The sequence below is a fragment of the Panthera tigris genome, chromosome B4, assembly GCF_018350195.1.
Source record: "Panthera tigris isolate Pti1 chromosome B4, P.tigris_Pti1_mat1.1, whole genome shotgun sequence".
NCBI lineage: Eukaryota > Metazoa > Chordata > Mammalia > Carnivora > Felidae > Panthera > Panthera tigris.
Genome location: NC_056666.1, coordinates 67,468,141 through 67,494,540, shown reverse-complemented (window position 1 = coordinate 67,494,540; position 26,400 = coordinate 67,468,141). Strand labels below are relative to the sequence as shown.

The window sequence follows — 26,400 nt, the reverse complement described above, 5'->3', positions numbered from 1 at the left end:
CATATGCTACAACCCAGATGAACTGGGAAAACCTTCTTCTAATAAACGGAAGGCCACATATTGTTTGACTCCATTCGTACAAAATGTCCAGAACTGGCAAAGCCATAGGAACAGAATGCAGATTAGTTAGTGGTTACCAGGGGCTGGAGGAAATGGGGAGTGGCTGCTAATGGCATGGGGTTTCTTTTTGGAGTGATACAAATGTTCTGGAATTATGCAGTCATGATCATTGTACAACTTTGTGAATATACTAAAAACTGCTGTGAATATACTAAAAAACTGTGAATATACTAAAAATTTTAAAGGGGGAATTTTATGGTATATGAGTTATATCTCAATAAAGCTGTTATTTTAAAATTAGGTTAGGAATTTATGTAGCACTACAAAATTGGAACAGGGTAAGCCAATACTTGAACCAAAACAATCTAGCTCTAGAACCTGCATTTTTAATGGCTCTATTTTCTATATCTCTAGTGAGAAGAAATATACTAGCTGGTATCATTTTATTTATCATCCACATGCCCCAAGGTAGAATTGAGTACATGTCTAATGGCCAGACTCAAGACTTCCATGAATAGTTTTCTCAAAACAGAGATTTTGATAATAATTAGTTATCATTAATTATTATCACAGGCAAGAACCTGGATGATATATATTTCATTGGAGATAGAAGCTAAATAGTGTTCATTAACTTCCTATCATTGATTCTTCTTATTCTCTTACACCTCACATGCAACCTATCACAAATCTTTGCTTTGTCTTCAGAAAATATCCAGAATCTGACCTCTTCTCACTGCTGCCACCAATGTCACCTTCATCCAGGCCACCATTATCTTTTGCCAAGACATCGCAGTAGCTTCTTAACTGGCCTTGCTGTCCCTTTGTTCCTATCTAGGTACATGTACTCTGCACAGTAGCCATAATGTTATGTTAAAAATGAAGATCATCAGATTCCTCCTTTGCCTCTTCTCAAAGCCCATTGCTCTCAGTATAAAATCCAAAATCTTTCCTAATCCTCCAAAATCTGTTAACATCTCTGACCTCATCTACTCATGTTCTTCTTTTCTTATAGTACCCAGATATTTTAGTCTCATGTCTTAATCATCTGATCGTACCTCAGTAACTTTGCACTTACTGTGCAAGGAACACATTACCTTCTAAGTAGCTGTTGCCCTAGAAATCCACATGATCCCCTCACTACATTAACATCTCCTCTCATATTTCACCTTAACAGAGAGGTCTTTCCCAAATGTCTTGCCTAAATGATATGCTCTTTAACCTCTTGCCCTGCATTGTTTTTTTAATAGCTCTTATCACCACCTGACATATATTTGTTTATTGTTTTCTCCACGCACCACTCCTAAACAAGTCAGGATCTTAAAGAGATGCCTGTACTTTCATGTTCTTTGAAGCATTATCCACAATAGCCAAGATATGGAAACAACTTAAATGCTAACTGACAAAGAAATCAATAAGCACATGTGATATATACATATAATGTAATATTACTCATCTTAAAAAAGAAAGGAGATTTTGCCATTTGTCACATGGTTGGACCTGAAGGACATTATGCTAAGTGAAATAAGCCAGACACACAAAGGCAAACAATTTATAATCTCACTTATAGGTAGAATCTAAAATAGACAAACCTATAGAAACAGAGAGTAGAATGGTAGTTGCTAGGAACTGAAGAGAGGGGAAAAATAGGGACTAACGGCCAAACGGCATAAGGCTTCAGTTATGCAAGATAAATATATTCTGGAGACCTACTATATAGCATAGTGCCTATAGCTAACAATCATATATACTTAATATTTACTAAAAAAGTACATCTTATGTTGTATTCTTACCACAATGAATAAGTAAATAAATAAATAACAATAAAGGAGTCAGGAGGAAACTTCAGAACATGATGGATATATTCATTACCTTCATGGTGGTGATGGTTTCATATGTGTATACTTTTCCACAAATTCATTGCGTTGCACACATTAAATATGTATAGTATTTAAAAATTTTCAGCTTTGCTGAGGTATAAACAACAAATAAAATTATAAGATGTAAACATGATAATTTTGTCTATGTATACATTATGAAAGGATCCTCCCTCATCAATTTAATTAACACATCCATCTGCTTCATACTTACCTTTTAGAACTTTTAAGTTCTAATCCCTTAACACATTTCAATAATACAATACAATGTTATCAATTATAGCCACTAAGCTATACACTAAATTCTCAGATCTAACTCATAACTGAAAGTTTGTACCCATTTACCAACCTCTGTCTATTTCCCCAATTACCCATTCCTGAGAGTCATTTTCTACCTTGTTTCTATAAGTTCCAGATGTTTTTTGGGTTTTTTTAGATTCCACATAGAAGTGCGTTATATTTCTTTGTCTGGCTAATTTATCTTAGCATAATGCCCTCAAGTTTCATCCATGTTGCCACAAATGGCAGGATTTCTTCTTTTTTGAGTAATATTTTATATTTTATTGAATACATATACCACGTTTTCTTTATTCATCTGTCAAAAGACACTTTGATTGTTTCAAAATCTAGGCTATTGTGAATAATGTTGGAATGAACATGGGAGTCTTTTGGAGCAAGGCCACACCACCTTTTGGAGCAACTATTCTATTTTCAACAAGAACTAGCTTTTTACTGGCTTCTGGCAATAACAGGTAACCATGAACCAAAGCAACTCATTCTGGACTGGGGATTATCTTGTTTATACAGCCATGAAGTTAGGCATTTCCAGCAGTAATCTATTATCCATTAGAAATCATGTATACAGAGTGGAAACTCTGCCCCCATTAAGACCTCAAAGGCAAAAGTCAGATCCATGGATGGTTTCTTAATGTTTCCAAATATAGTTCCACCTATCTAGCTGCCACCTTTCTTTGAATTTGTGTGTTTTGCTTGAAGGGGTAACTTGAGACCAGCTGACACAAAAGAATAAAACTCAAGGCCAGATTACCAATGACCCAGTATCAGTGAAAAGTGAGCTATGTAACATTATAGTGTGTCTCAGCCATGGTCAAAGAAGACAACTGGAAAGGAAATTTCTCATTGGCCATTGTGCTTGCTAGAAGTTTGGCTTGAGGACAGTTCTTTTTTTCTTATATAACCTGTTATTGGTTAATATGCCTCAGAAAGTACTGCTACCCTGTTATTGGTTTTGATTTTCCTCTCATGTCTAATATGCCTCAGAAAGCACTGCTACCCAAGGGCTTACTGAATATTTTATTTACTACCATAAAATGCTGCACAGCCCTTCTTCTAACCAAGTAATTTGTTTCAAAATGAAAAAAAAAGGCAATAGGTACATATTACATAAGGGATTTTATACTTCCTTATTATTCATGGATAGTAGATGTTGAAAGATTGGCCTATTGAGAATTCCACCCGAACATCAGCTGAGGGACACTGCTACATACTTTGGTGTACTGATTGCAGGAGGTGATATATTGGCTGATCCATAAGTCAACATTTACATTCTCTTCCATTTGCTGAAACTCCCTTCTAGCCATTTGAGTCTTTTGTGACTCTAGAGCAGCCTTTCTAAGCAGAAAGGCTATCATCATATTGTCTCAAATGATCAATTCTGACCATCAGGAGAAAAATAGAGCTACCGCCACACGGTAAGGTCTGGAATGTAAGTGCGCTGCTGTCTCTATGTTTTATCATTCCCTGAGGTAAAAGGCATTGAGAAACTACAACTTCATGCAATTGGATTTTCAAGGACTCAAATCCCTCATAATTTTTCTGACTGACAAACTCTGCTACAGACTACAAAGAAGAACTAGCTGGAATGAGTGACAGACATGAAGGAAAGTTAAGAGCCTTGGGACTAACTATAGAAGTGACACTTGTAATATACACCTGTATTTAGCTATTGTTCATCTTTTGTTGGTAGGTACTACCAGTGATATACTAACATACCAACTTTCTTTCCCCATCATTGGGCATAGTGTTTAATGATGGTTAAATTTACTGTCAGTCCAGTTTACATAGAAAGGTGAGTAGTACATAAAAGGTTTATGATAAATTAGGTTGGGGAGCTGTTAACAACTGTACATTTTTTATTAAGGTAATTAATGTTGTGGGGCACCGGGGTGGCTCAGTTGATTAAGCCTCTGACTTGGGCTCAGGTCATGATCTCACAGTTCAAGAGTTCGAGCCGCACGTCAGGCTCTATGCTGACAGCTTGGAGCCTGAAGCCTCCTTCAGATTCTGTGTCTCCCTCTCTCTCTGTTCCTCCCCTGCTTGCGCTCTCTCTCTCTCAAAAATAAACATTAAAAAATGATAAAAAATAATAAAAATTAATGTTGTGCGAGGCACATTTAGAAATATATGTATAGGAAGAAGGATATGTGTGTGGGCAGCAAAGTGTGTAGAATGTACTGAAGATGATAGTCATGACATTATGAAACTTCAACTTCTCCTTCTAGCTAACTACCTCAATGGTATATAACTACAAAGACAGAAGTGGGTTAGGGGGAATGACACTTAGTTCAGTTTTAGTCTTGTCGAGTTTGTTCTATCTATAAACCATCCAGCTAGAGGTGTGGATTCAGAGCTGTATCAATGTGTCTGTAATTCAGAGAAGAGCTGAGGGCAGGAGACATAGACTGGAAATCCTCCTCTGTGTATAAACACAACTACTTGTGTTGATGAAATCATCCAAGGGGCATGAATAGAAGAGAAGAGGAACATGATGAAACTTTGGAGAATTGAAATTTGAAGGACTGGCAAAAGTGAGGGCAAGTCAAGAGCCTTGGGAGCTCCTCAAATGTAGGAGCACTATTAAAACTGATGTCACAGTGGGGCACCTAGCTGGCTTAGTAGGAATAGTGTGCAACTCTTGATCTCAGCATAGTGAGTTCGAGCCCCACATTGGGTGGAGAGATGACTTAAAAATAAAATCTTTAAAAAAATGATGTCACAAAAAAAGCGAGAAAAACGTTTTAAGTGGGAAAGAGTGATGGGTGTGTGGGTAGGTCAATAGGATAAGCGTCTGACTTGGGCTCAGGTCAGGATCTCACAGTTCATGAGTTCAAGCCCTGTCTCAGGATCTATGCTGATAGCTCAGAGCCTGGATCCTGCTTTAGATTCTGTGTCTCCTTCTCTCTTCCTCTTCCCCACTCGTGCTTTGTTTCTCACTTTATCAAAAATACATAAACATAAAAAAAAAAACTTTAAAAAAAAGAGTGAAAATAGCATCAGACCCTACTTTTTTATTTATTTATTTTTGAGAGAAACAGAAACAAAGTGTGAGCGGGGGAGGGGCAGAGAAAGAGGGAGTCACAGAATCTAAAGCAGGCTCCAGGCTCCAAGCTGTCAGGGCTTAAACTCATGAACCGTTAGATCATGACCTGAGCCCAAGTTGGACACTTAGCTGACAGAGCCACCCAGGCATCCCAATATCAGACCCTACTTAAAGAATTTTGAGGCTGCTGGTGTCCTAAGCAGAGAAGTTGTCATAGAATGAAAGGGGTGATGTAATTGGCATAGAAAAGTGGGGGAAGGGAACAAAAACATAGTTTCAATAAGTTTAACTGTGAAGGGAAAGGACAAAATAGGATAATGGCTTCATGAGATAAAGAGTAGAAGAAAAACATTTTGGAGAGGCATGATATGACTCAGTTTCTCATTGAGTTGTAGCATTCTTATTATTATCAATAAAAACATACGCTCATGAATTGCTTGAAAACTTGTATTTATTTTTCACATCCAGTCAACAAGAGAACAAAATGCCTCAGAATGAGAATTCACACTTTGAGTGAGATACAAATGTTTAGTTATTCTATTTTAGTGATTTTTGTGCATTTATAAAATAAATACCTGGTCTGTTATACTTGGAAAGGTGATATTGGCGTTAACTGACTGTTGGGAGTGTAGACTGTTTGCACATATCTAAGCAAGAACATGCCGTGATGTGCCTATATCTGTAAGGTATTGTACTGCCATTAGGACAGTCAAGAAAAATTTCCCGGAATTCGTACTTATCTTCTTGGCAGCAAAGACATGAATTTGCCAGCTGAAAGATATGATAATCGTACCTAAAGGAAAAGAATATTCAGCAATAAATATTTTTGGGATATCTTCTGAAACAAATTGACATCAATGCTCAAATTATAATTGTCTAAGCGATTTAGCAATCCTTCCAACCAATTATTCTTTACCTATACTTTGCATTTCCCCCTCACCATGAACTTCTGATGTGGATCAGTGATAATTGGTATGTAAGACAAAAGAAATCCAAAATGGAAATTTATAATCTTATAATTAGAATGTTATGGTGAAAAAATATAAACATATTTTTAAATATACAACTTCATATCAAATTATTGTTTTCTATATATTAATCTACACATGAAAGTGTTCATGAAGGAAAAACAATATATATTATGTCTAAAATGCAAGTGACAGTTTAAAAACACATTTTTAAGCAAGACTATCTGCTTAAGTACTATCAGTAATTACTGTGTGAAAATAAATACATTTGCTATGAATGTATTAGGTTTGATTTATTTAGAAGGCTACTTTAAAACCATTCATTACTGTTGAAAATGTTTATTTTATTTCTAAGATCTTAATGTCTTAGATATTTGTTTCATCAGGTTTTGATCATTAGCTCTCACGTAAAAAATGTTCCATTTAATTTTTAAAACTTAATTTCCTCCACAATGTTACAAAATTAATGCACAGTACACATTCAAAGAAACACTCACTTGACAGTGTTCTTACATTCCCCTACACATCTTGCCATCTCAAGTTTTTTCTGGCAACCACGGTACTTAACAGTCACATTCACAAGTGAAGATCTACAATTAGTATTACCTAAAACAAAATGATAACAGAACCAGAAATGAGGTTTAACATTAGCAATTGCTAAGTCTCAGTTTTCTGAACCTTTAGTGGAGAATCATAACAAAAAATACTTCATAGTGTTGTTGAAGGGATTAACTACTTCAGCACCCAACACAAGGTACCTGATCAGTATTCAATAATTATGTTTAATAAATGTTATCTTTTCATTAGTGCTATCATTATTATCATAGGAGAAAGAGGAGGGAGGGAACAAGGAGGAAGGGAGGAGAGAAGGGGGGAAGGGAAGATGGAGCTGAATGGATTGTTTCTGACATCCATTTCTCATTGTTGACCATTCTTATTATCTAATGTATCAGTTTACAACACAACCTGCTTATATTAGAGAGCAAACTATATTTTTTTTCATGAGAATCAAATTTCTTCCTTGTAAACACCATTGTTTTTTACTGGGAAGAATGTTTCAACCAACATGAAAAAGTATAATACATAACGGAGACATATCAATTGTTAGTTTCTGCATATAGGTTAGATGACCTGTTATGTTAAAAACACAGGAGACTTTCTATTAATGATCTGACATTTTGTTTTAAGGAAACACTAAATTTTTGTCAACTGTTGACATTTCCTCTACATGTGGAACCTAATGTTACTTACATGTATAGCAACATTTGTTTGAATCATAGACTCTGTCTTCCTATAGGGGAAGAGAAATAGAAAAAAGACTTAAAAACATTAAGTATTATTTTATAAATAATATAACATTACTGAATTTACTGAAATTACAAAGGGGAAAATGGAACAGATAAATATGCTGATCTCAGATCCAGGAAGCATGGATGAGGGAGCATAATAATAAAAATGAGTCTGAATATTTACACTAAAAATTTTCAACCGTAGGGAGAAAGGGAAAAAAATATCTAAAATGAAGTCTTCTTTAAAATAACATGCAAGAAAGTAAAAAAATAATCCTCCCTTATATTAATTGAAAAATACTTTAATACTGATATTACTGCTAGACACTAGACTAGTTTGAACTGGTGAGCATTTATTATTAACTAATTTAATTAAGACTTAAGCTTAAAACTTAGCATTTACTAATATAAAATCCTCACCATATGGTGGGGGACAGTAAAAATGAAGACTGTGGCATAAAGAAAGATCTGAAAAGTACACTTAAATGTGATTTTATGAAAACTTTGTATTTTTATAAGAAATGATTAACCCAAATCCATGAGCCTTAAAAAAAAAACAAGGTTGGTGTGTTTTGGGTTTTTTTTTTTTTTTTTGGTTTGTTTAAAAGTAGCAAAATGCTTTCTAAAGTAACATACTTCTTCTAGAATAGCACTAGATTAAGCTTCACGGAGCCTGCAAATATAACTTTGATATGAAAAATATACTTGGCAATAAAAGGTGTGAAACAGATCTGGAATGGAATCCATAAGAAATTTATGTCTGTTGGCCAGACAGACTTTTCCAAATGAGAAAGAAGACAGATTGTGTTTATATTTAACATAAGAAGTGGATGTTGTTGATCATTACTTAAGAAGATAACTTACTTCTGCACACCAGGTCTGCTTTGGGCAGTCTTGGACCACTGCGATGAAACCAGTGCTATGGCAGGAGTAGGAGATGCATGGATTGCTGGGGTCATCAAATGAAGCACCAATCTGGGAGGCAGAGAGGAAGAAAGAAAGGTATTATTCATCTTGATTTCTTGTTGAGGTTGAAAATAAAAATCTGTAAAAAAAAAAAATTCAAATTCAGATTGTTAAGTGAATTTCCAGAGGTACCTTCAGTCACTAATTAATATTTAAGAAAAGTGAGTTAAAACCTGCCTACTTCCATGAATAAATCAATATGCCTCCTTGAGAGCACAGACTGTGAGTCAAGATTCTGAATCCTCAAGTGAAAATTCACATATTCTATTCACCTACTCAGTCACTGTATTATATTTTAAAAATATTTTCAAGAAAGGTTGTATTATGATAACAGGAAATCAACCAATTGTTATGCTCTAAATTTGAGGGAAAAGAAGTAATCTAAGTAGAAAACTTGGCACAAAATAGTTTTATCAGATTACTACAAATGATAAATGATAACAAATGATATATCCCACGAGACATCCTACCTCTACTTCTGCTTGTATACTTGTAAAGTTCTCTGGATTGCTTTAAAAATAATTTATGTTCGAAATTCAAATGCCAGTTTGGGAAATTGTATTTATTTCAAACTGCAAAACGAACTTTCTGATAAACTGGAATTTTATTATTTCAACTATTTTACATACAAATGGTTAGAGGTAAAACTTTTCCTTTGTTCTTTAAACATCATCATATTTTATGTTTAAAAACTTGCATAGATTCTATGGGGTGCCTAGGTGGCTCAGTTGGTTAAGCATCTGAATCTTGATCTCAACTCAGGTCACGATCTCATGGTTTGTGAGTTCAAGCCCTGCATTGGGCTCTGAGCTGATAGCCCGGAGCCTGTTTGTGATTCTGTCTCTCCCTCTTTCTGCCCCTCTTCCACGCCACTCTACTCTCTCTCTCTCTCTCTCTCTCTCAAAATAAAACTAAAATGGGGTGCCTGGGTGTCTCAGTCTGTTAAGCATCCAATCTTGATTTGGGCTCTGGTCATGATCTCATGGTTCATGAGCTCGAGCCTCATATCGGGCTCCATGCTGATGCCATAGAACCTGTTTGGTATTCTCTCTCTCTTCTCTCTCTCTCTGCCCCTCCCTCCTCACACGTCTCTCTTTCAAACCAAATAGATAAACATTTAAAATAAATAAATAAACTAAGAAAAAAAAACTAGAATAGATTCTCAAATCACATTACCTTTCGAAACCAAAAATTAAGAAACCAAGACAGAAATGTGAACATGATAAATAAGTTAAAACACTCATCAGCTCTGTTTTATATATTTCTTAACATACCACATAGATTTTATGCTAGACTCTTAATATTTAGTATCACCAGCTCAAAAGGATTATCAATTTTGAGAACCATGTGGGTTTTATGGCTTCCTGGTACCTTTTTTCAAAAGTTAAATTACTTTCCAAAATGCCAAATCACTTGTCAAAATCTAGCCCTGAATATACGTGTTGTTATATTCACATAATGGGGTTCCAGTCTTTTGGGGTTTTTCATTTGATCTCTGACAGGTTGGTCATCTGATATTTCTGGCTATAATTACAGTTTAACTCTGTTCATTGATTTGAATGTCACAGAGTGTGCCTTCTCCATCTGGTCAGACCCCTGGGAAATTTTATTCAGAAGTTAGGTAGTTAATGATCAAGTACATTTTCCTCCTTTGAAGCGAGCCATGCTGAGTGTTATATTTGATGCTCCTTTTGAAGTGAATATGGGGGGAAAAATGAACAGATTCTGCTCCACCATTACCAATGATTTTTTGAAATTATAAACTGAAAAAGCCTACATTTATTCATAATTATATAAATAAAAATATTTTAAAGTAAAAACAGCCTTACCTTATACTCAGTATTGTTAAATAAGCACGTTCTTGGTTCTGAAAAATAAATATATTATTTTACCCTAAAATAAACATTATAATTCTGTTTTTATTTATAAACCAGAAATTGCATATGGAATCATATTTATCAACCAATTAAAATGTTTCTTCCCACAACACCATCATCTTCCTTTAATAAACTCATTATATTCATAATTATTAATTCTAGGTTTCCCCCACTCCAAAGATAGTGAGTTTTAAGAGATCAAGTATGATTCTGTTTTATTTATCACACTCCTCTAGCATGGAGTTTAACACGTATTAGAAGCTCAATGAATATCTCTTGAATATGTGAATAAGTAAACAACTATTCAATTCAAATAATGTATTGTGAATACACACCACAGTATCCAATTTCACAGCAGGAATCATTAGCTTTGAACTTTACAAGCCTCTCTCCGGTTTTGCATGTGGGTGCAGAAGGGCACTCCTTGGGTTTACAGTCTACAGCCTTTGCATCAGTACAGGTGCATTTGTGGCAATTGGCAGTCCATATATCTCCAGGCTACAGACACAAACCAAGTTCAGACTTCTATTCAGATACAGGAATGACAGCAATTGGATTAAAGCAGAGACAAAGTGTGTACTTACAGATTTCTCTTCTCCCAGCGGACCATGACAAACTGTTAACATGAGATGATAAAAGGTAATTAAATTTGGCAAAATAGAACCATCTGTTATACATAGATAACCACCAGGTGGCCAATACAGAAAAACAGAATTATGGAGAATTGTATGGTGCCTTCAGGTAGGTAAATCACATCCACCTACTTTGAGCAAACTGTCTCTAATGAGTATAGATATTTCCTACTTTACAATCCCAGCACAGGTTAATTATTAATTTCTGCTGGCAGTGGTCAATAAATCTTATGACTGTTGTTTTACTTACTGTTTTACAGTCTGACTTCTGCTTCCATAACCCTGCAAGTCACCAAGACTTTGTAATTACCAGTCCCTAAGGCCCTTTATCAGTTTTTCAAGTTCCCTACAATTGCTGACATTTTTAACTCTCACCTTCTTGAAAATGTTCTCCTCCCTTCAAATTCAACACTCTGAAATTCCTTTCTTTATTAGCAACTTTTTCTCTTCCTTCTCATTGTCTCTGTCCTTTCCTGGTACTTTTCTTCTATCTCCAGTATCCACTGTAATGTCAAGTGGATGACTCTCAAACTTGTAGCTCCAGTACAGACATCTCTTCTAGACTATGGGCCCAGGTTTCCCTTGGCCTAATAAATAGCATTGCAGACCTAATAAATGGCATTATTGAGACCCTCAAACTCAATAAGCACAAAACAGATTATATCATCTTGCCCCTAAAACCAGTTTCTCATCTAAACTGACTTCTTCCTATTGAGAACCAAAGTATTCTTTCAATTATTTGAGCTTAAAACTTAGGAGTCATTTTGATTCCTTCCATTTCATCACTTGGCACCCAATCGACTGCAAAATTCTGTATCTTCATCTTTACTTCATTCCCTTCCTTTCCTGGTTGTACTTGCTACAGTACTACTCCAGGATGTTGTTATCTTTAATCTAGCATATGTGGGCTTTTCCACGGGTAACTCTGACTCAGATTCCTTCCTGATCCAATCAATTCTCTATACCACAGGTAGAACAGTTTTTCTAATGTCTAGTTTTCACCTCATCTTTGCCTTGGTTAAAAACTTTGGATGGCCCCTAATAGACTTATAAAATAAATACCTAATTTCAGCATTCTAGCTTCTGAGGTCTGCCACAATGTGGCTCCAGTCTATCTTCTCAACTTAGTCTCATTCTCTCATTTACATGCCCTGGACTAGCCTACATGTTTCTCTCAAATTCCAATTCTGTAGTGAAATACCTAATGATTCCTCCAAAGTGTACAATATATGTAATATATACATACAATATATGTAATATATACATGACAGATATGTGCTCTCTGTATAATACATATTTCAAGTCTTTTTTATTGTGAAATTTATTTTCAGCCTTATATGAAAACTGTTTTTCTTTAAAAAATATCCCTTCTCCCACTATGTCCTAAGATTAGAGAATGATTTTTTTTTTGCGGGGGGGGGGGGGGTTAACTTCTGTCACTTTCTAAAAAGCACATCACATTGGCTGGAGAACAGTGGGGACTCAAAATCCTCTAAAATTATCGAACTTTGGTTAACTTTAATTTCCCTTACTCCTCAAAAAATCTGGAATTATCTGGTTTAAAAAAATACTATTTTTTAAACAATTTTTTGATGACAATTTTTTGATGAAGCTATCATATAATTAAATAAAACACTTTATTTAGTAAGTAAACTCTATTTTGAGTAAGTAACAAGAGGTATTTGTTTGGTTTGGCTGCATTAGTCTGTGGATGAGAAAACAGACTACCATTTGCTATGTATTTGGTGAATAAAAGCTAAATTCCTCCATTTCCAGTTTTCCTATTCTGAAACATTTCCACAGCTAGCAACTTTCAGAGGCATGACCTCTGATATTTGATTTACAAGAAGAACCATTAATGTAGAATGGTTGATTTTCAAGTAGAAGTATTCTTGTTTTTTTAAGTTTGTTTATTTATTTTGAGAGAGAGCGAATGCATGCAGGAGAGGGGCAGAGAGAGGGAGAGAGAATCCCAAACAGGTTCCACACTGTCAGTGCAGAGCCCAATGCAGGGCTTGAACTCAGGAACCATGAGATCATTGCCCAAGCTGAAGTCAAAGGCTTTACTGACTAAGCCATTCAGGTGCCCCTTGAGTGGAAGTATTCTTACCTGGAGGTGGTGGAAGTGATGCTGGACATCCTGTGTGAAAACAGGCATCTCATGTTAGCTTCTAAAGTTATTGAAATTGTTTCGGGGTAAAATAGTTATCTAATAACTGAAAATAATTGGCTACATTGCTAGTCTTACAGACTTATTTCTGTCTACCTTCCTGTGGGGAATAAGCTTAGGAATTCCCTGAGCCTGCACTGATGGGTTAACAAGGCGTAAAGAATTACAAAGCCATAGGATGCTAGCTCACACCCAAGTTTGGGTAAACAAGATTAGGTAAATGGGTATAGAGAGGGCAGGGCAGAGGCCCCAATATAGAACAAAGGTATATGAGGTAAATAAGATTAGGTATTCAGGGCGGAAACACCCCCAATTTAGTACTATAGCAGAAAGCTGCTTTCACAGGAAGGAAGGAACAAATTAGGTAAACAGGTAAATAGGGCAAAGGGGAAGTTGCCCAGAGCGGAACTAATTAACAAAAGAAAGGTTGACCCTGAGGTTGAGTGCTCTGTCTTTCTTGTCCCCTAGACCAGTTTAGTTAAACAGAGGTGGTGCCTCACCTCTGCTGTAAACAACCTTCTGCCTGACCTCCTGGCACCAGGATTTTGTTTTGTATTAACCCAAACCCCTAACCCCGCATATTTTCAAAACCCCCTTTCCCTCATGTCCATGAGTTAATGTTGACAGTTTCATTATCCCTTTGTGCATGTCCATCACCATGTTTGTAAGCCTTCCGATCCTAATGAAAATAGATCAAGGACCCTTAATTGGGGCTCTTGTCTCCCGGACATTAGTCATCTCCCACATTTTAATCCTGTGTCCCATTTTCTTGCTAGACAAGAAAGAACTCAAGACCCAGAGTCTATGACACTTTCCTTTTCTGCTCCTCATGGCATTTCAAATTCCACCTTAGAGAAAAATCCCTTTGGACTTCAAATTTGAATGGGAGGGAATATGGGAGCCTAAAGGAGAAATGAGAAAATATCAAGGTAAACTACTCCTTGATTGTCTTTGGCAAACACCTCCTATTAAAAGGACAGTAAATGTGCATTCAGAAAGGAAAAGGATAATTCAGGTATAGGAAAAGGTGTTATTAGTAATCTAGTTTTAATCCTTTAAGAACTTTTATCCTCTTTTTAACTTCCTGAAATATTTCAATCTTATTCCATCTCCACCTGCACCAGATGGCGTAAGCTGGCCATATGTTTCTTTTTAAGTCTTCACATATCACATATTTTGGTCAACCCAACAATTCACTCAAAAAGTTCAAATTGTATTTCCAAACTTCTAAAAAATCAAATTAATATTTTCATTCTACCCACCAAGCAAGAGGCCAGCCTAGAATATTTGAAAGAACTTAAAATTGTTACATGTTGAGGCAAAGGGGCCACAACAACCAATAGGGGCAGAAGAAACAGAAAGGAAATTAGTTAAACATGTGGGAGCTTGGGGATCAAATGTCTCTTTTAACTGAGGGAGGCTAAACTAATCCCCAGTTATAAATGCTTAACAGATTAGCAGAAAACAGCAACCAGAGAAAGAAATGTCCTATTAGAGATAAATACAGCAGAAAATCTTCCCTGATCAGAATTCCAAGGGTTCATTAAAGACATTTGTAAGAGGAGCCATAAAGAAAAATCTCCTAATCTCCACATTGCTGTCAGAGTCAATTCTCTAAAACATCTTTCTGATCATCTCATTCTCTTGACAAAATCCTTAAGGGGATCCCATTTAGTATATGGATAAAGTCTCATTTAAATTTAGAAATAAGGTTTTTCTTGAACTTGCTTCTACTTTCCAATCTCATTTATCCCCTGAACCTCATACATTCATGACCGATACCTGGCTGATTCCTGAACTCATTCATGATATCACATGTCTCTGTCTTCTCATGGCTGGTTGGCAGGAATTCCCTCTTCACCCCAGCCAATATTAAACTCAGTCATCTCCTTTCTGATGCCTTCACTCAACATTACCAACTAATAAGCAGAAATTAATATTCTATTCTCACTATACAACTGGGACCATAATGATTATACATGTTTGGGAGCTAGCTTTAAATATACTGTAATGATAGTATCTGTGCCCATCATAATCTACCTACAAATACACAAAAGTAATAAAACAGCAATGACTTTATTTTACTGATATTTTTGCTATTAGCTTCTGCTACAAGTCTAGCATATATAAAGAAATATTAGATAAGTAAAGAAATTGGGATTTGCCCCATACTGACCTGTTTTATTTTCAGTTTCTTGGTCTCTTGTTGTGACTAGAGTGGTTTCTAAAGAGAAATAAACTAATGGTATTGTCATTTTATTTATTAGGATAACACGTATGCATATCAAGTCTCTCTCTCTGTGTATATGCACAAATGACAGTACAAAGTCATGCTCAAAGGAAGCTTTGTGTGAAATAAACAAGTCATTCCAGCACAGTTGGGTCATTTCATTTTACCTGGGTAGGATACTTTGGGTCTTGTGATTTTAGTTGACATGGAGGTGGAGCCTGCAAAAGGAAATACAAAAAAATGTCAAGAATAGCACATTTCATAATCCCATTCCCAGAGATTTCAAGCTCCATAATTAAGTCTTCAGATGAGGAATTTTGGTGAAAGCCTAAACAATACTGATCATTGAGGAATTTGTACTGCCAGCAGTACAAATTTTTCCTATTTGTACCTGTTTGCTATTAGGTACAAATTTTTGCTATTTGTACCTGTTTGCTATTTGTACCTGCTATTAGTACCTGTTTGCATTCTAGTTCCAGAGGTTTCCTTGACTCCAATGGAAGCAGTGGCTGCTAAGGGAGTTACAAAAGCAGTAAGTATAGGGGACTGGAGAAGCTAGACTTTGTCTTCAGATAAGCTGGTCTGTCTTCTGAGATGTCACCAAGAAAAGTTCATTTATTATTATTTTACTTACCTGTGGTAGAATTTCCAGGAGCAGTGGTTGTTTCAAATACTTCCCTGGAGGTACCTAAAATAAAGACAGGAAGAGCAATGCACTTTTTCTTGTCTCAGAAGAAAATGTCCTAAGACATGTCTACATGAGACAAGAGTTTTGAGCACCTAGCATGTACCAATGCATCTACTAATGCTAGGACATCCTCCTGCAATTGAAACATAAGAGGCCCCTATCTTAGAAACTCCTTGATCACAGAAATGAATTGAATATTTTCCCATGACCCAGGTAAATTTCACACTTATAGGTCTCCTTCTCTAAATGATACAAATCTTTTTCACATCTAATTCTTTTACTTCCTATAACTTTGTTTCCTGGTTCTCTTCTATTAGTTTTTGGGACAGTGACGTTATGAGAGTAAAAAAAAAAAATGAGAAAACATCTGTGTTGATCAAGATGGCCTAAACATTTCCCTCAGCTTGACTAAATTTATAGACGTATCTTCCTGATTAAAGGGCCCTGGACTCTCTTTTCTTAGAGCATTTACTTTAGAAAACTTGTGGCTATAAATTCTTTCTCTGTCCTCTTGAGATACAAATCTTTCCCTAGTCTCTGGACAGTTTTACAACCCAAGAATGTCTTCCCCAAAGACCTTGGAGCCACCTCTTTGAAATATAATCACTGAGAATAACAGTAACCCTATCTCTTTGTCTCTGTGGGAAGTTGGAGCCTAACTTTATTCTATAAGCACCAATTAGCAAACTTAGGTGGCTTAATCGTATAGACCAGCCTCCCCTCCAGTACTTTTCCCACTAGCTCACCCCAGCCCTTAAAATATCCCCTGGATTTTATTTCAGAAAAGAGGAGGTAAAACTTCACTGCTATTGCAATGAGCTTTACAATAATTACAATAATCTTAAATAAAGTCTTCATTGCCATTTAAATTCCATCTGGTGCAATTTTTCTTTCCGAGTTCAAGTCTGGCATTCATTCATAGAGATAAATATTGGTTATCTGAAACACTTAGGTGTGAAAGAGAAGAATGTCAAGGATATAAACTTCATTTGAAGTCATTTCCATTACCTTGGGTGGGACTTTCTGGGACACCAGTAATTCTACTTGATGCCACACTAGTACCTACGAAGGAAAATGAAAAACATTTCATATCAGACACACCTCCTATGGCCATCCCCAAAAATTAAGTGAGAAGAGAAAGTAAGCCGGGTGAAAGTCTGGGTCAATACTGCATCCAGCCCATAGATTCCCCTTGTGAATTACAAAACACACCCTTTTTGGGCAGATGTGGCTTCATAGATTTATGCCTTTTTAGAGGAATGTTGGCTGGATTTCAGCATCTATTCCTCCTTTTAGCATTGTGTCCTGTGTACCTACCTATACAAACTTACCTGGGTGCTCTGGTCTGAGTCCAGAAACTCAGAGCAAGAAGATAACAATGGCTGAAAAAAGTACATTCCTAATGAGATTCTGCCCCATTTCCTGGCCCTTTATTTTTACTCTCAACATTCCCCTACACCGAAGTGAAGCTTTAGGAGTCTTTAATGAGAATTCAATAGATTTGAATCACTGACTCTTACTTATTTACATTCCAACTCAAGTGGTAGCCCCTAAGAGAGGCAAACAAGAATGAGGTCAGGACTGCTCTGTTGATGTTGCAACAGTTAATTCTAGAGAAAGGATTTTTTTTTTTTAATTTAGATACTCTGCCACTTACTAAATATTTACTAACCTGTATTGGAGCTTCCAGGAATAACTGTTGTGCCAGAGGCTACCCAAGTGGTACCTGCAATAAGAAGGAAGGATGAGCCTCAAAAACCCTTTCTCACCCTAAGAAAAGTGTAATATTGGCAAGTGCTCCTATTTCTCTGAAGCAACAGAAAACAATTTAAAACAATTTTTCTTGTATCATGTGTTAAACCTGACATGTTTTCCAATGCACTTTCTCATGATTGAAATGTTCAAAGAAAATATGAGGAAAAGCTACAATCGTGTCAAAAATCTTATTTCTCTATATCCAGAATCATCTAGAATCTTATCAGTAAAGGAGAGAATGTCTGTCTTATATTCACATGATTTACTTCCAGTGACTTAACTCTTTGACTCTCCAGTGGAAGAAAACCCCAGAAAAACAACTGCATCTATACATATCTTGGCTGGTGGTGACTTTCACTAATTCTGGAGTATTGCCTGGCAAAACAAAGGGGGTAAAGTTTCTTTAAAAAAGGTGTGTCTAGAGAATTACATCTATGGTTATGTTTCCTAGGAAAACTCAGGGAACTAACCTAATTTGACCCTATGAGCTATTATTAAAGGAAAAGGAACCACTTCCAGTGATGTTCATTTTCATTCACAATCTGTGTATAGTGAGCTCAAATGAAAAAAAACATGGAGAATCCAAAATCCAGTAAAATTCACCTGATGAAATTCTTGCTTCCATAGTTCCAACACCTTCTTTAAAAGTTGTGGTTTCTGTAAGAGCAAAGAAGAAAAAATTGAGAAGATTAAGAATTTGAAAATACGAGAATATATGGCAGTGTGCAATTTTGTCCATAGGCCCTTAAAGGGGAATTCCTTTTATTTCCTGATTTACCTGCTTGGAAACTTCCAGGTGATGATATATTTACAGAGCCTGTCCCAGTGGTAGCTGGGATGTGAGAGAGAAGAAAGAGACAGTAATGTGAGCACTGTCTTTCTTATTGGATGGGGATGATCATTTAGGAAAAATTCATGTGTTTCTGTGAAACAACATATTCCTTCTCCAGGATTCCTTGCCCCCAAAAGTAAAATAAACATTTTTTCTTGCTCTGTTTTATCCCCTATGGTAAACTCCATTCTTCTATGATCCCTGTTTTCTGGAATTAGTATCATGGAGATAGGTGCCTTCCCCATTTCGCCTTTTTCACTTCCCCATGCTTACCTATTTTTCTTCCAGTAGACTGGCTCCCTGGAATTAGGTTGGTGACTCCTGAAGCTTAAAAAATGAAAAGAATTAAGAATCTTGACATTTTAATTATTTCAATACAGTTCTCCCTTCCTATTTCAAAGTTTTATATCTATTAGGTCAGGCCCTCTGAAAAATGAATCTTACTAAAAATTACACATGTTGTCTGAAAATTCTGTTTGCTCCTGTTTGATCTGGGATTCTGAATCCCCAGATTAGAAGCAGAACAGTCTCCTGAGTCACATCCCAGGACTCCAGCACTCTGTCTTATAGACTTGACTTAATCCATACTGGCTGAGCCCAAACTATCCCCTTTTCCAGGCTCCTCTGCCTTTACAAAGCCCTTTTTTTGTAACACCTTTTAAATTTACTTCGAATATGTGTTTTTGTTTTAACTTTTTAAATTTGAGTATAGTTGACTCAGTTTCATTAGTCTCATGTGTACAACAGGGATTCAACATCATGCTGTGCTCACCACCAGTGTTGCTACGATCCATCACTATACAACACTGTCACGATACCATTAACTATATTCCATATGCCGTCCCTTTTATCCTCATGACATATTCACTCCATAGCCGGAAGCTTGTTATCTCTCACTCCCCTTCCCGCATCTGTGCCCACCCTTTGAAGCCAAGGTATCATGTTTTAACTTCTTGGTCTTCTGACTATGTGTGTTTACCCTAAATAAACTCACCAGCATCCACCACTTAAATATCATTTGTAAGCAATCGGCTGACAAATGTGCATCTTCAATGTAGGCCTCTCTTCTATACTCTAGTTGCACTTAACAGTTCTCCTGAGCATACTACTGAATACCTCAGAGCATTTATTTTATTTTGTTTAATTTTATTTACTTGTTTGTTTGTTTATTTAAATATGGAATGCTTCTTGAATTCGCGTGTCATTCTTGCGCAAGGGCCATGCTAATCTTCTCTGTATCGTTCCAATTTTAGTATATGTGCTGCTGACGCGAACACCTCAGAGCATTTTAAATTCAAACTGCCCAAATTTGTCCTCACTATATCTTCTATCAGTTATCAATTTTTTTTCCTCCTCCAGTATATTCCCAAATTTGGGGATGGCACTTCCATCCGTCTACCTAAGCATCCAAACTATGAGCTAGATTCACCCAAAACATCCTTCTCTCCTTCACCTCTCCATCACATCATAATAAATGCCAACTTGCCAACATATTGCACATTCTTTGTGACCTCCATTTTCCGACATGATTGCCTCTGTAATCTCTCTGTAATCATGTCTTACCTCCAACAGTCTCAAACTGGATGACATACCTCCAACACTTGCTTTCTTACTCCCCTTTAAATCATGCCTAACTTATGCCTAGTTAATCTTCCAAAAAAGTAAATCTATGCATGACAGTCAATCTATCCAAAAACCTTTCAATTTCTCCTTATTGTCAATGGAATCACAATTTAATTTTTTTCATAACTGAATCCTATAATATTATGGAATACAAAACTGATGGGTGATCTCCTTTTTTTCCCCCTTTTCAGGACATTTCTGTCACAACTTTGACAACCAGAAATTTTGACAAACCTCCCAACATCTGCTCTTGCGATGGTCTCCCAGTATCTGAGTTGTATTCCACAAGTTTGGATTATTATAATTTCTTATTTTATACTCCCATGCTTTTTAATAAATGTTTCTTTCCTTGATCATTTTCATTGAGTAGACAAAAAATATTAATGTGAGATTTTAAAAAATGCCCTAAATTTATTTTAGTCATCTTAATTTACTTGGGTTGGAAACTTTTGAGTAACCTGTGATTTCACCTATGACCATAGTACCTATAAAGACAAGTAGGAAAATATTTTACCAAAAAGACTCCTGTTTTCATTAAGAAATGTACCACTAAGAAACTACGTCCTAATAAATGTGCATATGATGAAGTCTGTAGTCCAGGAGATTCTAGTACATTAAGATCACAACCCCAATTATCTCATAAGTCTTCAAATTAAAAGTTTTATCATCTCCTGTCACTACCAATATCCTATGAGTAATCAGTGAAATCTCAACAATTCTGCAATGCCATGACTGACCTGTTTGAATTACATGCCCAGTGGTGTCACGGCTTAGTCCCAGAGTTGTAGCCCCTGTGAAAAAACAAAAATTTAAGGTGATTTTAAACAATTTTGAAATCTGGAAAAAAGTTGTATGTTATGAAAGTAGAAGACACACTCTCAAAGAAGATGGCTTTTGACTGAGATACTAATAAAGAGTATTAGTCTCTTTGTAACTTTGACTAACTCATGTTGGCATTTCCAGAAATAAGTGTGGTGAAAGACAATCCTAGTGGAATTTGAAATGGACATGAAAATGAGATTTAAAAGAATGAGAAAGATACTGTGAAATTGAGAGAGAAAGAGAGAGAGAGAGAGAGAGAGACCATAGTAATACTTTTTATGCCCTTAAAATATCATGGACAAGATAAATTCACATGTTTCTAATAAGCAATAAAGGGGCTTCATTATGCACAGACAAGCAAACACCATGCTCTCCCACAGACTCTTTCATTTCTCCAAACCAATATATGGTAAAGTTTCATTCTGGAGCCCTTTGTTCTCTGTGGTTTAATGCTTTTTGTAATAGCGTTTTTCCTCTGCTCATTTGTTTCCCCTCCTGTGACTTGGCTTCCTGATGCTTCAGTGGGGATTCAGGTGTGTGAAGGAGCATGTAAATTTTTTTTAATTTGTTGAGACCTTAGTTATGAGGAAAACCTGAGAAGAAAGGGTTTTATGTGCAAGATAAGTCTAAGACTGATGAATTAAATCCTACTAACCAGGACTAGAATTTTCTGGACCCCTGGAAACTTCAGCTGACTCTGAAGCAGTATCTGCTAAGGCAAGATGGATAAAGAATTGAGAGTAATATATCATTCTTAGCTTCATAAAATATAAAAGGCTGGTGTATAGAGAAAATCAATCTGAAGAACAAAGTCCCACGTCTGATTGACCTAACATATGGTCTCTTCAAATGGAATACAAAACCCTATCTTAGCTGGTCTGCTCACTCATTCATCATCTAACACAAACTTAAACATAAAACTGTTGAGAACACAAAAGGTTGAAAGCAAACCACTCACTAGTGGCCATTCCAAATACAGTGGTAGCTTCAAATTCTGTAGAAGTTGTAGCCTCTGAGAGGAAATAGGAGAAAGCAATATGAAATGCAGAAATGTGGCTAAAGTTCATAGAAGCAGGTTTCCTCAACTTTTTCACAACTTACTTGTGTTGGAACTCCCAAGTGCAATGGTTGTACCTGTGGTTATCCCAGTGGTAACTGAGAGCACAAAAGGAGATAATCAATGTATTAATTCCTTTTTACTTAAAATTAGGATTTAGTTTAGAAGACATTGATGGGTTCCTCTAATCAACTAAAAGGTTTAGATCAGGAACTTGTCTTAAGTGATATATCAATAATGGTTTCTATTATACCATTTTATTACAAGTCTACAAAATATAAGACAATTCACATGGGATAAAGAGTTAACATCCTGACAATTTGTACTCAAAGAGAGATTAAGGTAAGGTAGAATAGAATTCCCTCTAAGTTCATTACAGTCACTGTGATTGACTAAGACATAGAGAAAAATATTATTTGACTGCTCATACTCATTTATTTTAATTCCACCCTTGGTGTTTCCACCACCTCCAAAAGAAGTTGTGGTCCCTAAGTGAAAGGAAGAAAGGAGAAGGAAAGTAAATTCAGAAGGATCATATAAATGAGAAATGGTGGTTTCCCAGGGAATGGTAGGGAAAGTGTGTGATTGGGAGGAGATGTTGAAGCAGGAGGCAGGGGAGTGAGTTTTCCATTACTGAAGCTCGTCACATTCCCTGTTAGGTTATTGATTTACCTGTGTTGGAACTTCCAGATGCTGTTGTGCCAGTGATTACACCTGTAGTGCCTGCAGTAGAAAAGAGAAAGACAGAATCCAAATGGTGATGCATTTACCTTTCTGAGAAGAGCATGGCCAACCAGACTGTCTGTGACTGGAAAGTAGCAGATCTTTTTTGAGCTATCCTGTCAAGATGAAGTTCATTCTCTATTTTTAAATTCAGGGCCACAATAAACATGTTGGCTTACGGTCCAACTTTGATGACTAGCTTCCCTAGGATTAAATATCAGGAGTCTCCAGGCCTTTCCAAAGCTTACCTGTTTTACTTCCAGGGCTTGGTGTCTCAGATGCACCAGCGGTAGCTCCTGATGACAAGAATAGAAACAATATTTGTGTAAATGTATTTATTTGTATTCAATGAAATAACATCTGAAATCCAAAATTTGCTACACCTAAACTTCCAGTTATTTCTGTCATCTTTGCTTCCCTAAATAGAACTACATGGACATACTGCCTCCAACTGATACTGGGGTAATATCTTCAATATCAAAAAGGGACCTTTCTGAACTCCCCTTATGGTAATAAGAATTACCATATAAGGTTTGCCCCCAGAAGAAATGAAATCATTTTCATAAATATAAACTTCCTCTAACAAATGTCCCCAAGAAAAGGCAAAGACAGAATAAATCATCAGGAACTCAAGAATTGCCAAATCCTGGGGCACCCGGGTGGTTCAGTGGGTTAAGCGTCTGGCTCTTGATTTTGGCTCAGGTTCTGATATCAAGGTAGTGAGATTGAGCCCCGTGTTGGGCTCAACATGGAGCATGGAGCTTGCCTGGGATTCTCTCCTCCCTCCCTTCTCTCTCTCTCTCTGACCCTCCCCCACTCATGCCCATGCTTTCTCACTCACACTCTCTCTCTGTCTCAAAATAAATAAATATATTTTTAAAAAGGAGTTACCAATTCCACTTTCACTGGTTATACTTCCTTGTAATGGAAGTTGTAGCTTCTGACAGTGAAAAGAAAGTAGTGATGGCTAATGGAAAGTCATAAAAAAGAATCACATGCTATTCCTCCAGAGCTAGTCCCAAGAAAGAAATTATAGCACATCCTTCCTCGTTGGCTTACCTGTGTTGGAAATTCTGGGTGAGATGGTACTTTCTGGGGTCACTCCAATAGTACCTGAAAGCACAATAGAATGATATGATCATGTGAACTTTACTCCTATAAGAAAAGCATATTATAGAAAAGGGTGGGGAAGCTACACAACTTCTTTATTATGCAAAAAAGATTATTTTTGGCAATAGCTTGTTTCAGAGTTGTTTTGTGCACTTTCTAATGTTTCATTCCCAAAATAGTGGTGGGAGAGCACAATGTGGGATAGTGGTGGAGAGTCTCAAGACAAAGGTATTTTTCCTTTATTTACCTGTTTGAATGCCAGGGACTTGGCTACTGGATCCCCCTAGAAGAAGAAACAACAGGATTGATCACCAATTAAATTTACGTTTGGGTGAAGTACTGATGTTATAGAAATTTTAATGTTCTAGAAATGTTTAGACATGTGACAAAGAAATCTAGTGATATAATGTAGTAGTAATATAGTATCATGATTAAGAGGTTAGACTTCTGAACCAGACTGCCTGAGTTGAAGCCTGTTTGTTTGCTGTATGACGTTGGGCAAGTTGATTCATATCTCTAAGCCATGTTTCCTCATCTGTGAAAATGATTGTACCTCAGTTTGGGGTAAGGTTTAAAATAATAGCAAGAAGGGTGTAGGATAATGCCTGGCACATACTTAGAGCTTGAAACTGTTAATTGTTATTGCTGCGCTTGTATGTGAAAAGTGGCAAGGTTAGGAAGCTTATGAACTCACCTGTATTAATTTCAACTCCTATGCTTCCACTGCCTCCAGGGAGTGTTGTAGCTTCTAAGACAGAGGAAAGGTAGAAAAAATGTGAGGTGAAGAGGATTTAATGTTTTTTTAAAATATAATTTATTGTCAAATTAGCTTATATAAAACACCCAGTGCTCATCCCAACAAGTGCCCTTCTCAATGCCCATCACCCACTTTCCCCTCTCCCCCACCCTCCATCATCCCTCAGTTCTCTGTATTTAAGAGTCTCTTATGGTTTGCCTCCCTCCCTCTCTATTTGTAACTGTTTTTTTCCCCTTCCCTTCCCCCATGGTCTTCTGTTAAGTTTCTCAAGATCCCCATATGAGTGAAAACATATGTTTTCTGTCTTTCTCTGACTGACTTATTTTGAGGATTTAGTGTTCTGAGGCAAGTTAATTATGTACTTTTCTGGGCCACTGTACCATGAGAGATACTTTACTACTAGAAGTTTTCCTGTGGAAGACTCTCTTCAGCTGGCTGGCTCACCTGTATTTGAACTCCCTGGTGCAAGTGTAGTGCCAGAAGATACCCTAGGGGTACCTACAACAAGAAGGGTGGCTTTTCCCCTCATGGAGTTGGGGGTGGGAATTCTGCTTATCTTGTGGGCCTTTGCAACTGGTGATAAATTATTTCTGTTCTCTTATGCATAGTTTTATTCCCAAATCAAATGAAGATAGAAATTCCTCAACAGAGAAGTCCCCTTTTCTGAGATTTAATGGCAGAAAAACAAGGGTTATTCATATTCTGCCTCTTGTTCTTCTGATCCGCTTCCCACCGGAGCCACCTAATGTGCTTCCAGTTCCTTTATTTATGGATACTTCTGTAGTAGCTCCTATGAGAATGAAAATTTTTAAAACTTAAGCATGAAGATAGATAGTTACTGGGATAACCACTGCACATTTCAGTTACTTCTATGCTCAAAGAAGAACATAATGAATAGAGATAAATTTTCTGTGTTTGTTGTGGCCTTCTGTTTACCTGAAATAAAACGCTCTGCCACTATCTTTCCATCAGCTAATATCATGGTGATACTTAAGATGACAAATAGAAAAAGAAAACTCCCTAGACAATTATCACTTTCACTCTCATATTCAGGGAGGTATATATGGAGGCTGGACCATGAAAATGAAGATATTTCAAAAATCTGCCCCAACTGATTCAAAATCAAGTAAAAAAGGAAAACACTGTTGATCTTAGATGTAAGTTCCTTAAAAGCCCCTCCTCAAGAAATTATCCTACTAAGAAACAAAAAAGTAATTTATAATCAACCAAAGTCCCCCCTGCCACACAAACACACCTACACCCACACACACTAATTTCCATCTGTTTCCTAACAGACTCTAGTAGTAGTATGGCTTCTAGAAGAAAAAAAGAAGAAACAGATAAAGGTTGGGTATTTAGGAAGAAAAGAAAATATGGTGTGGTGCTCTTACATGAGAAGATCCATGTGAAAGACATTTTTTCACCTTATTTTTAAGAAAGATGCTTTCTTCCCCACTTGTTAACCTACCAGTATGGGAACTTCCAGGTGCAACAGTTGTACTTGAGGCCACACCAATGGTACCTGAAATAAGAATGTCATGGGATCATCACAGAGAATGTTCTGCATTGAGGCAATCTGAGTATAAAGTAAGTGTATATTTCCAGGGCTGTATCTTCAGTTATATTA

At 36.5% G+C, this 26,400-nt stretch overlaps 1 protein-coding gene and 1 non-coding gene across 2 annotated transcripts in view; both read right to left on the bottom strand.

The window, feature by feature from the left end:
- Positions 1-5,703: 5,703 nt before the first annotated feature.
- The window catches only part of MUC19 (mucin 19, oligomeric), a 116,487-nt gene continuing 95,790 nt past the window's right edge, over positions 5,704-26,400 (bottom strand). The window contains 27 exon segments of the mRNA XM_042993686.1: positions 5,704-6,067; positions 6,740-6,848; positions 7,494-7,533; positions 8,396-8,506; positions 10,327-10,364; positions 10,710-10,872; positions 10,959-10,990; positions 13,117-13,146; positions 15,353-15,400; positions 15,574-15,624; positions 15,865-15,915; positions 16,041-16,094; positions 17,103-17,156; positions 17,767-17,820; positions 18,453-18,506; positions 18,628-18,681; positions 18,955-19,008; positions 21,042-21,095; positions 21,782-21,838; positions 22,085-22,138; positions 22,228-22,281; positions 22,856-22,906; positions 23,155-23,202; positions 23,966-24,019; positions 24,264-24,299; positions 24,711-24,764; positions 26,242-26,295. Coding sequence (XP_042849620.1) covers positions 5,884-6,067; positions 6,740-6,848; positions 7,494-7,533; positions 8,396-8,506; positions 10,327-10,364; positions 10,710-10,872; positions 10,959-10,990; positions 13,117-13,146; positions 15,353-15,400; positions 15,574-15,624; positions 15,865-15,915; positions 16,041-16,094; positions 17,103-17,156; positions 17,767-17,820; positions 18,453-18,506; positions 18,628-18,681; positions 18,955-19,008; positions 21,042-21,095; positions 21,782-21,838; positions 22,085-22,138; positions 22,228-22,281; positions 22,856-22,906; positions 23,155-23,202; positions 23,966-24,019; positions 24,264-24,299; positions 24,711-24,764; positions 26,242-26,295 — 1,697 coding nt within the window. The 3' untranslated portion in view covers positions 5,704-5,883.
- LOC122240606 lies at positions 19,852-19,958 on the bottom strand. Its single transcript, XR_006220386.1, has one exon. It is a non-coding gene; the product is annotated as a U6 spliceosomal RNA (small nuclear RNA).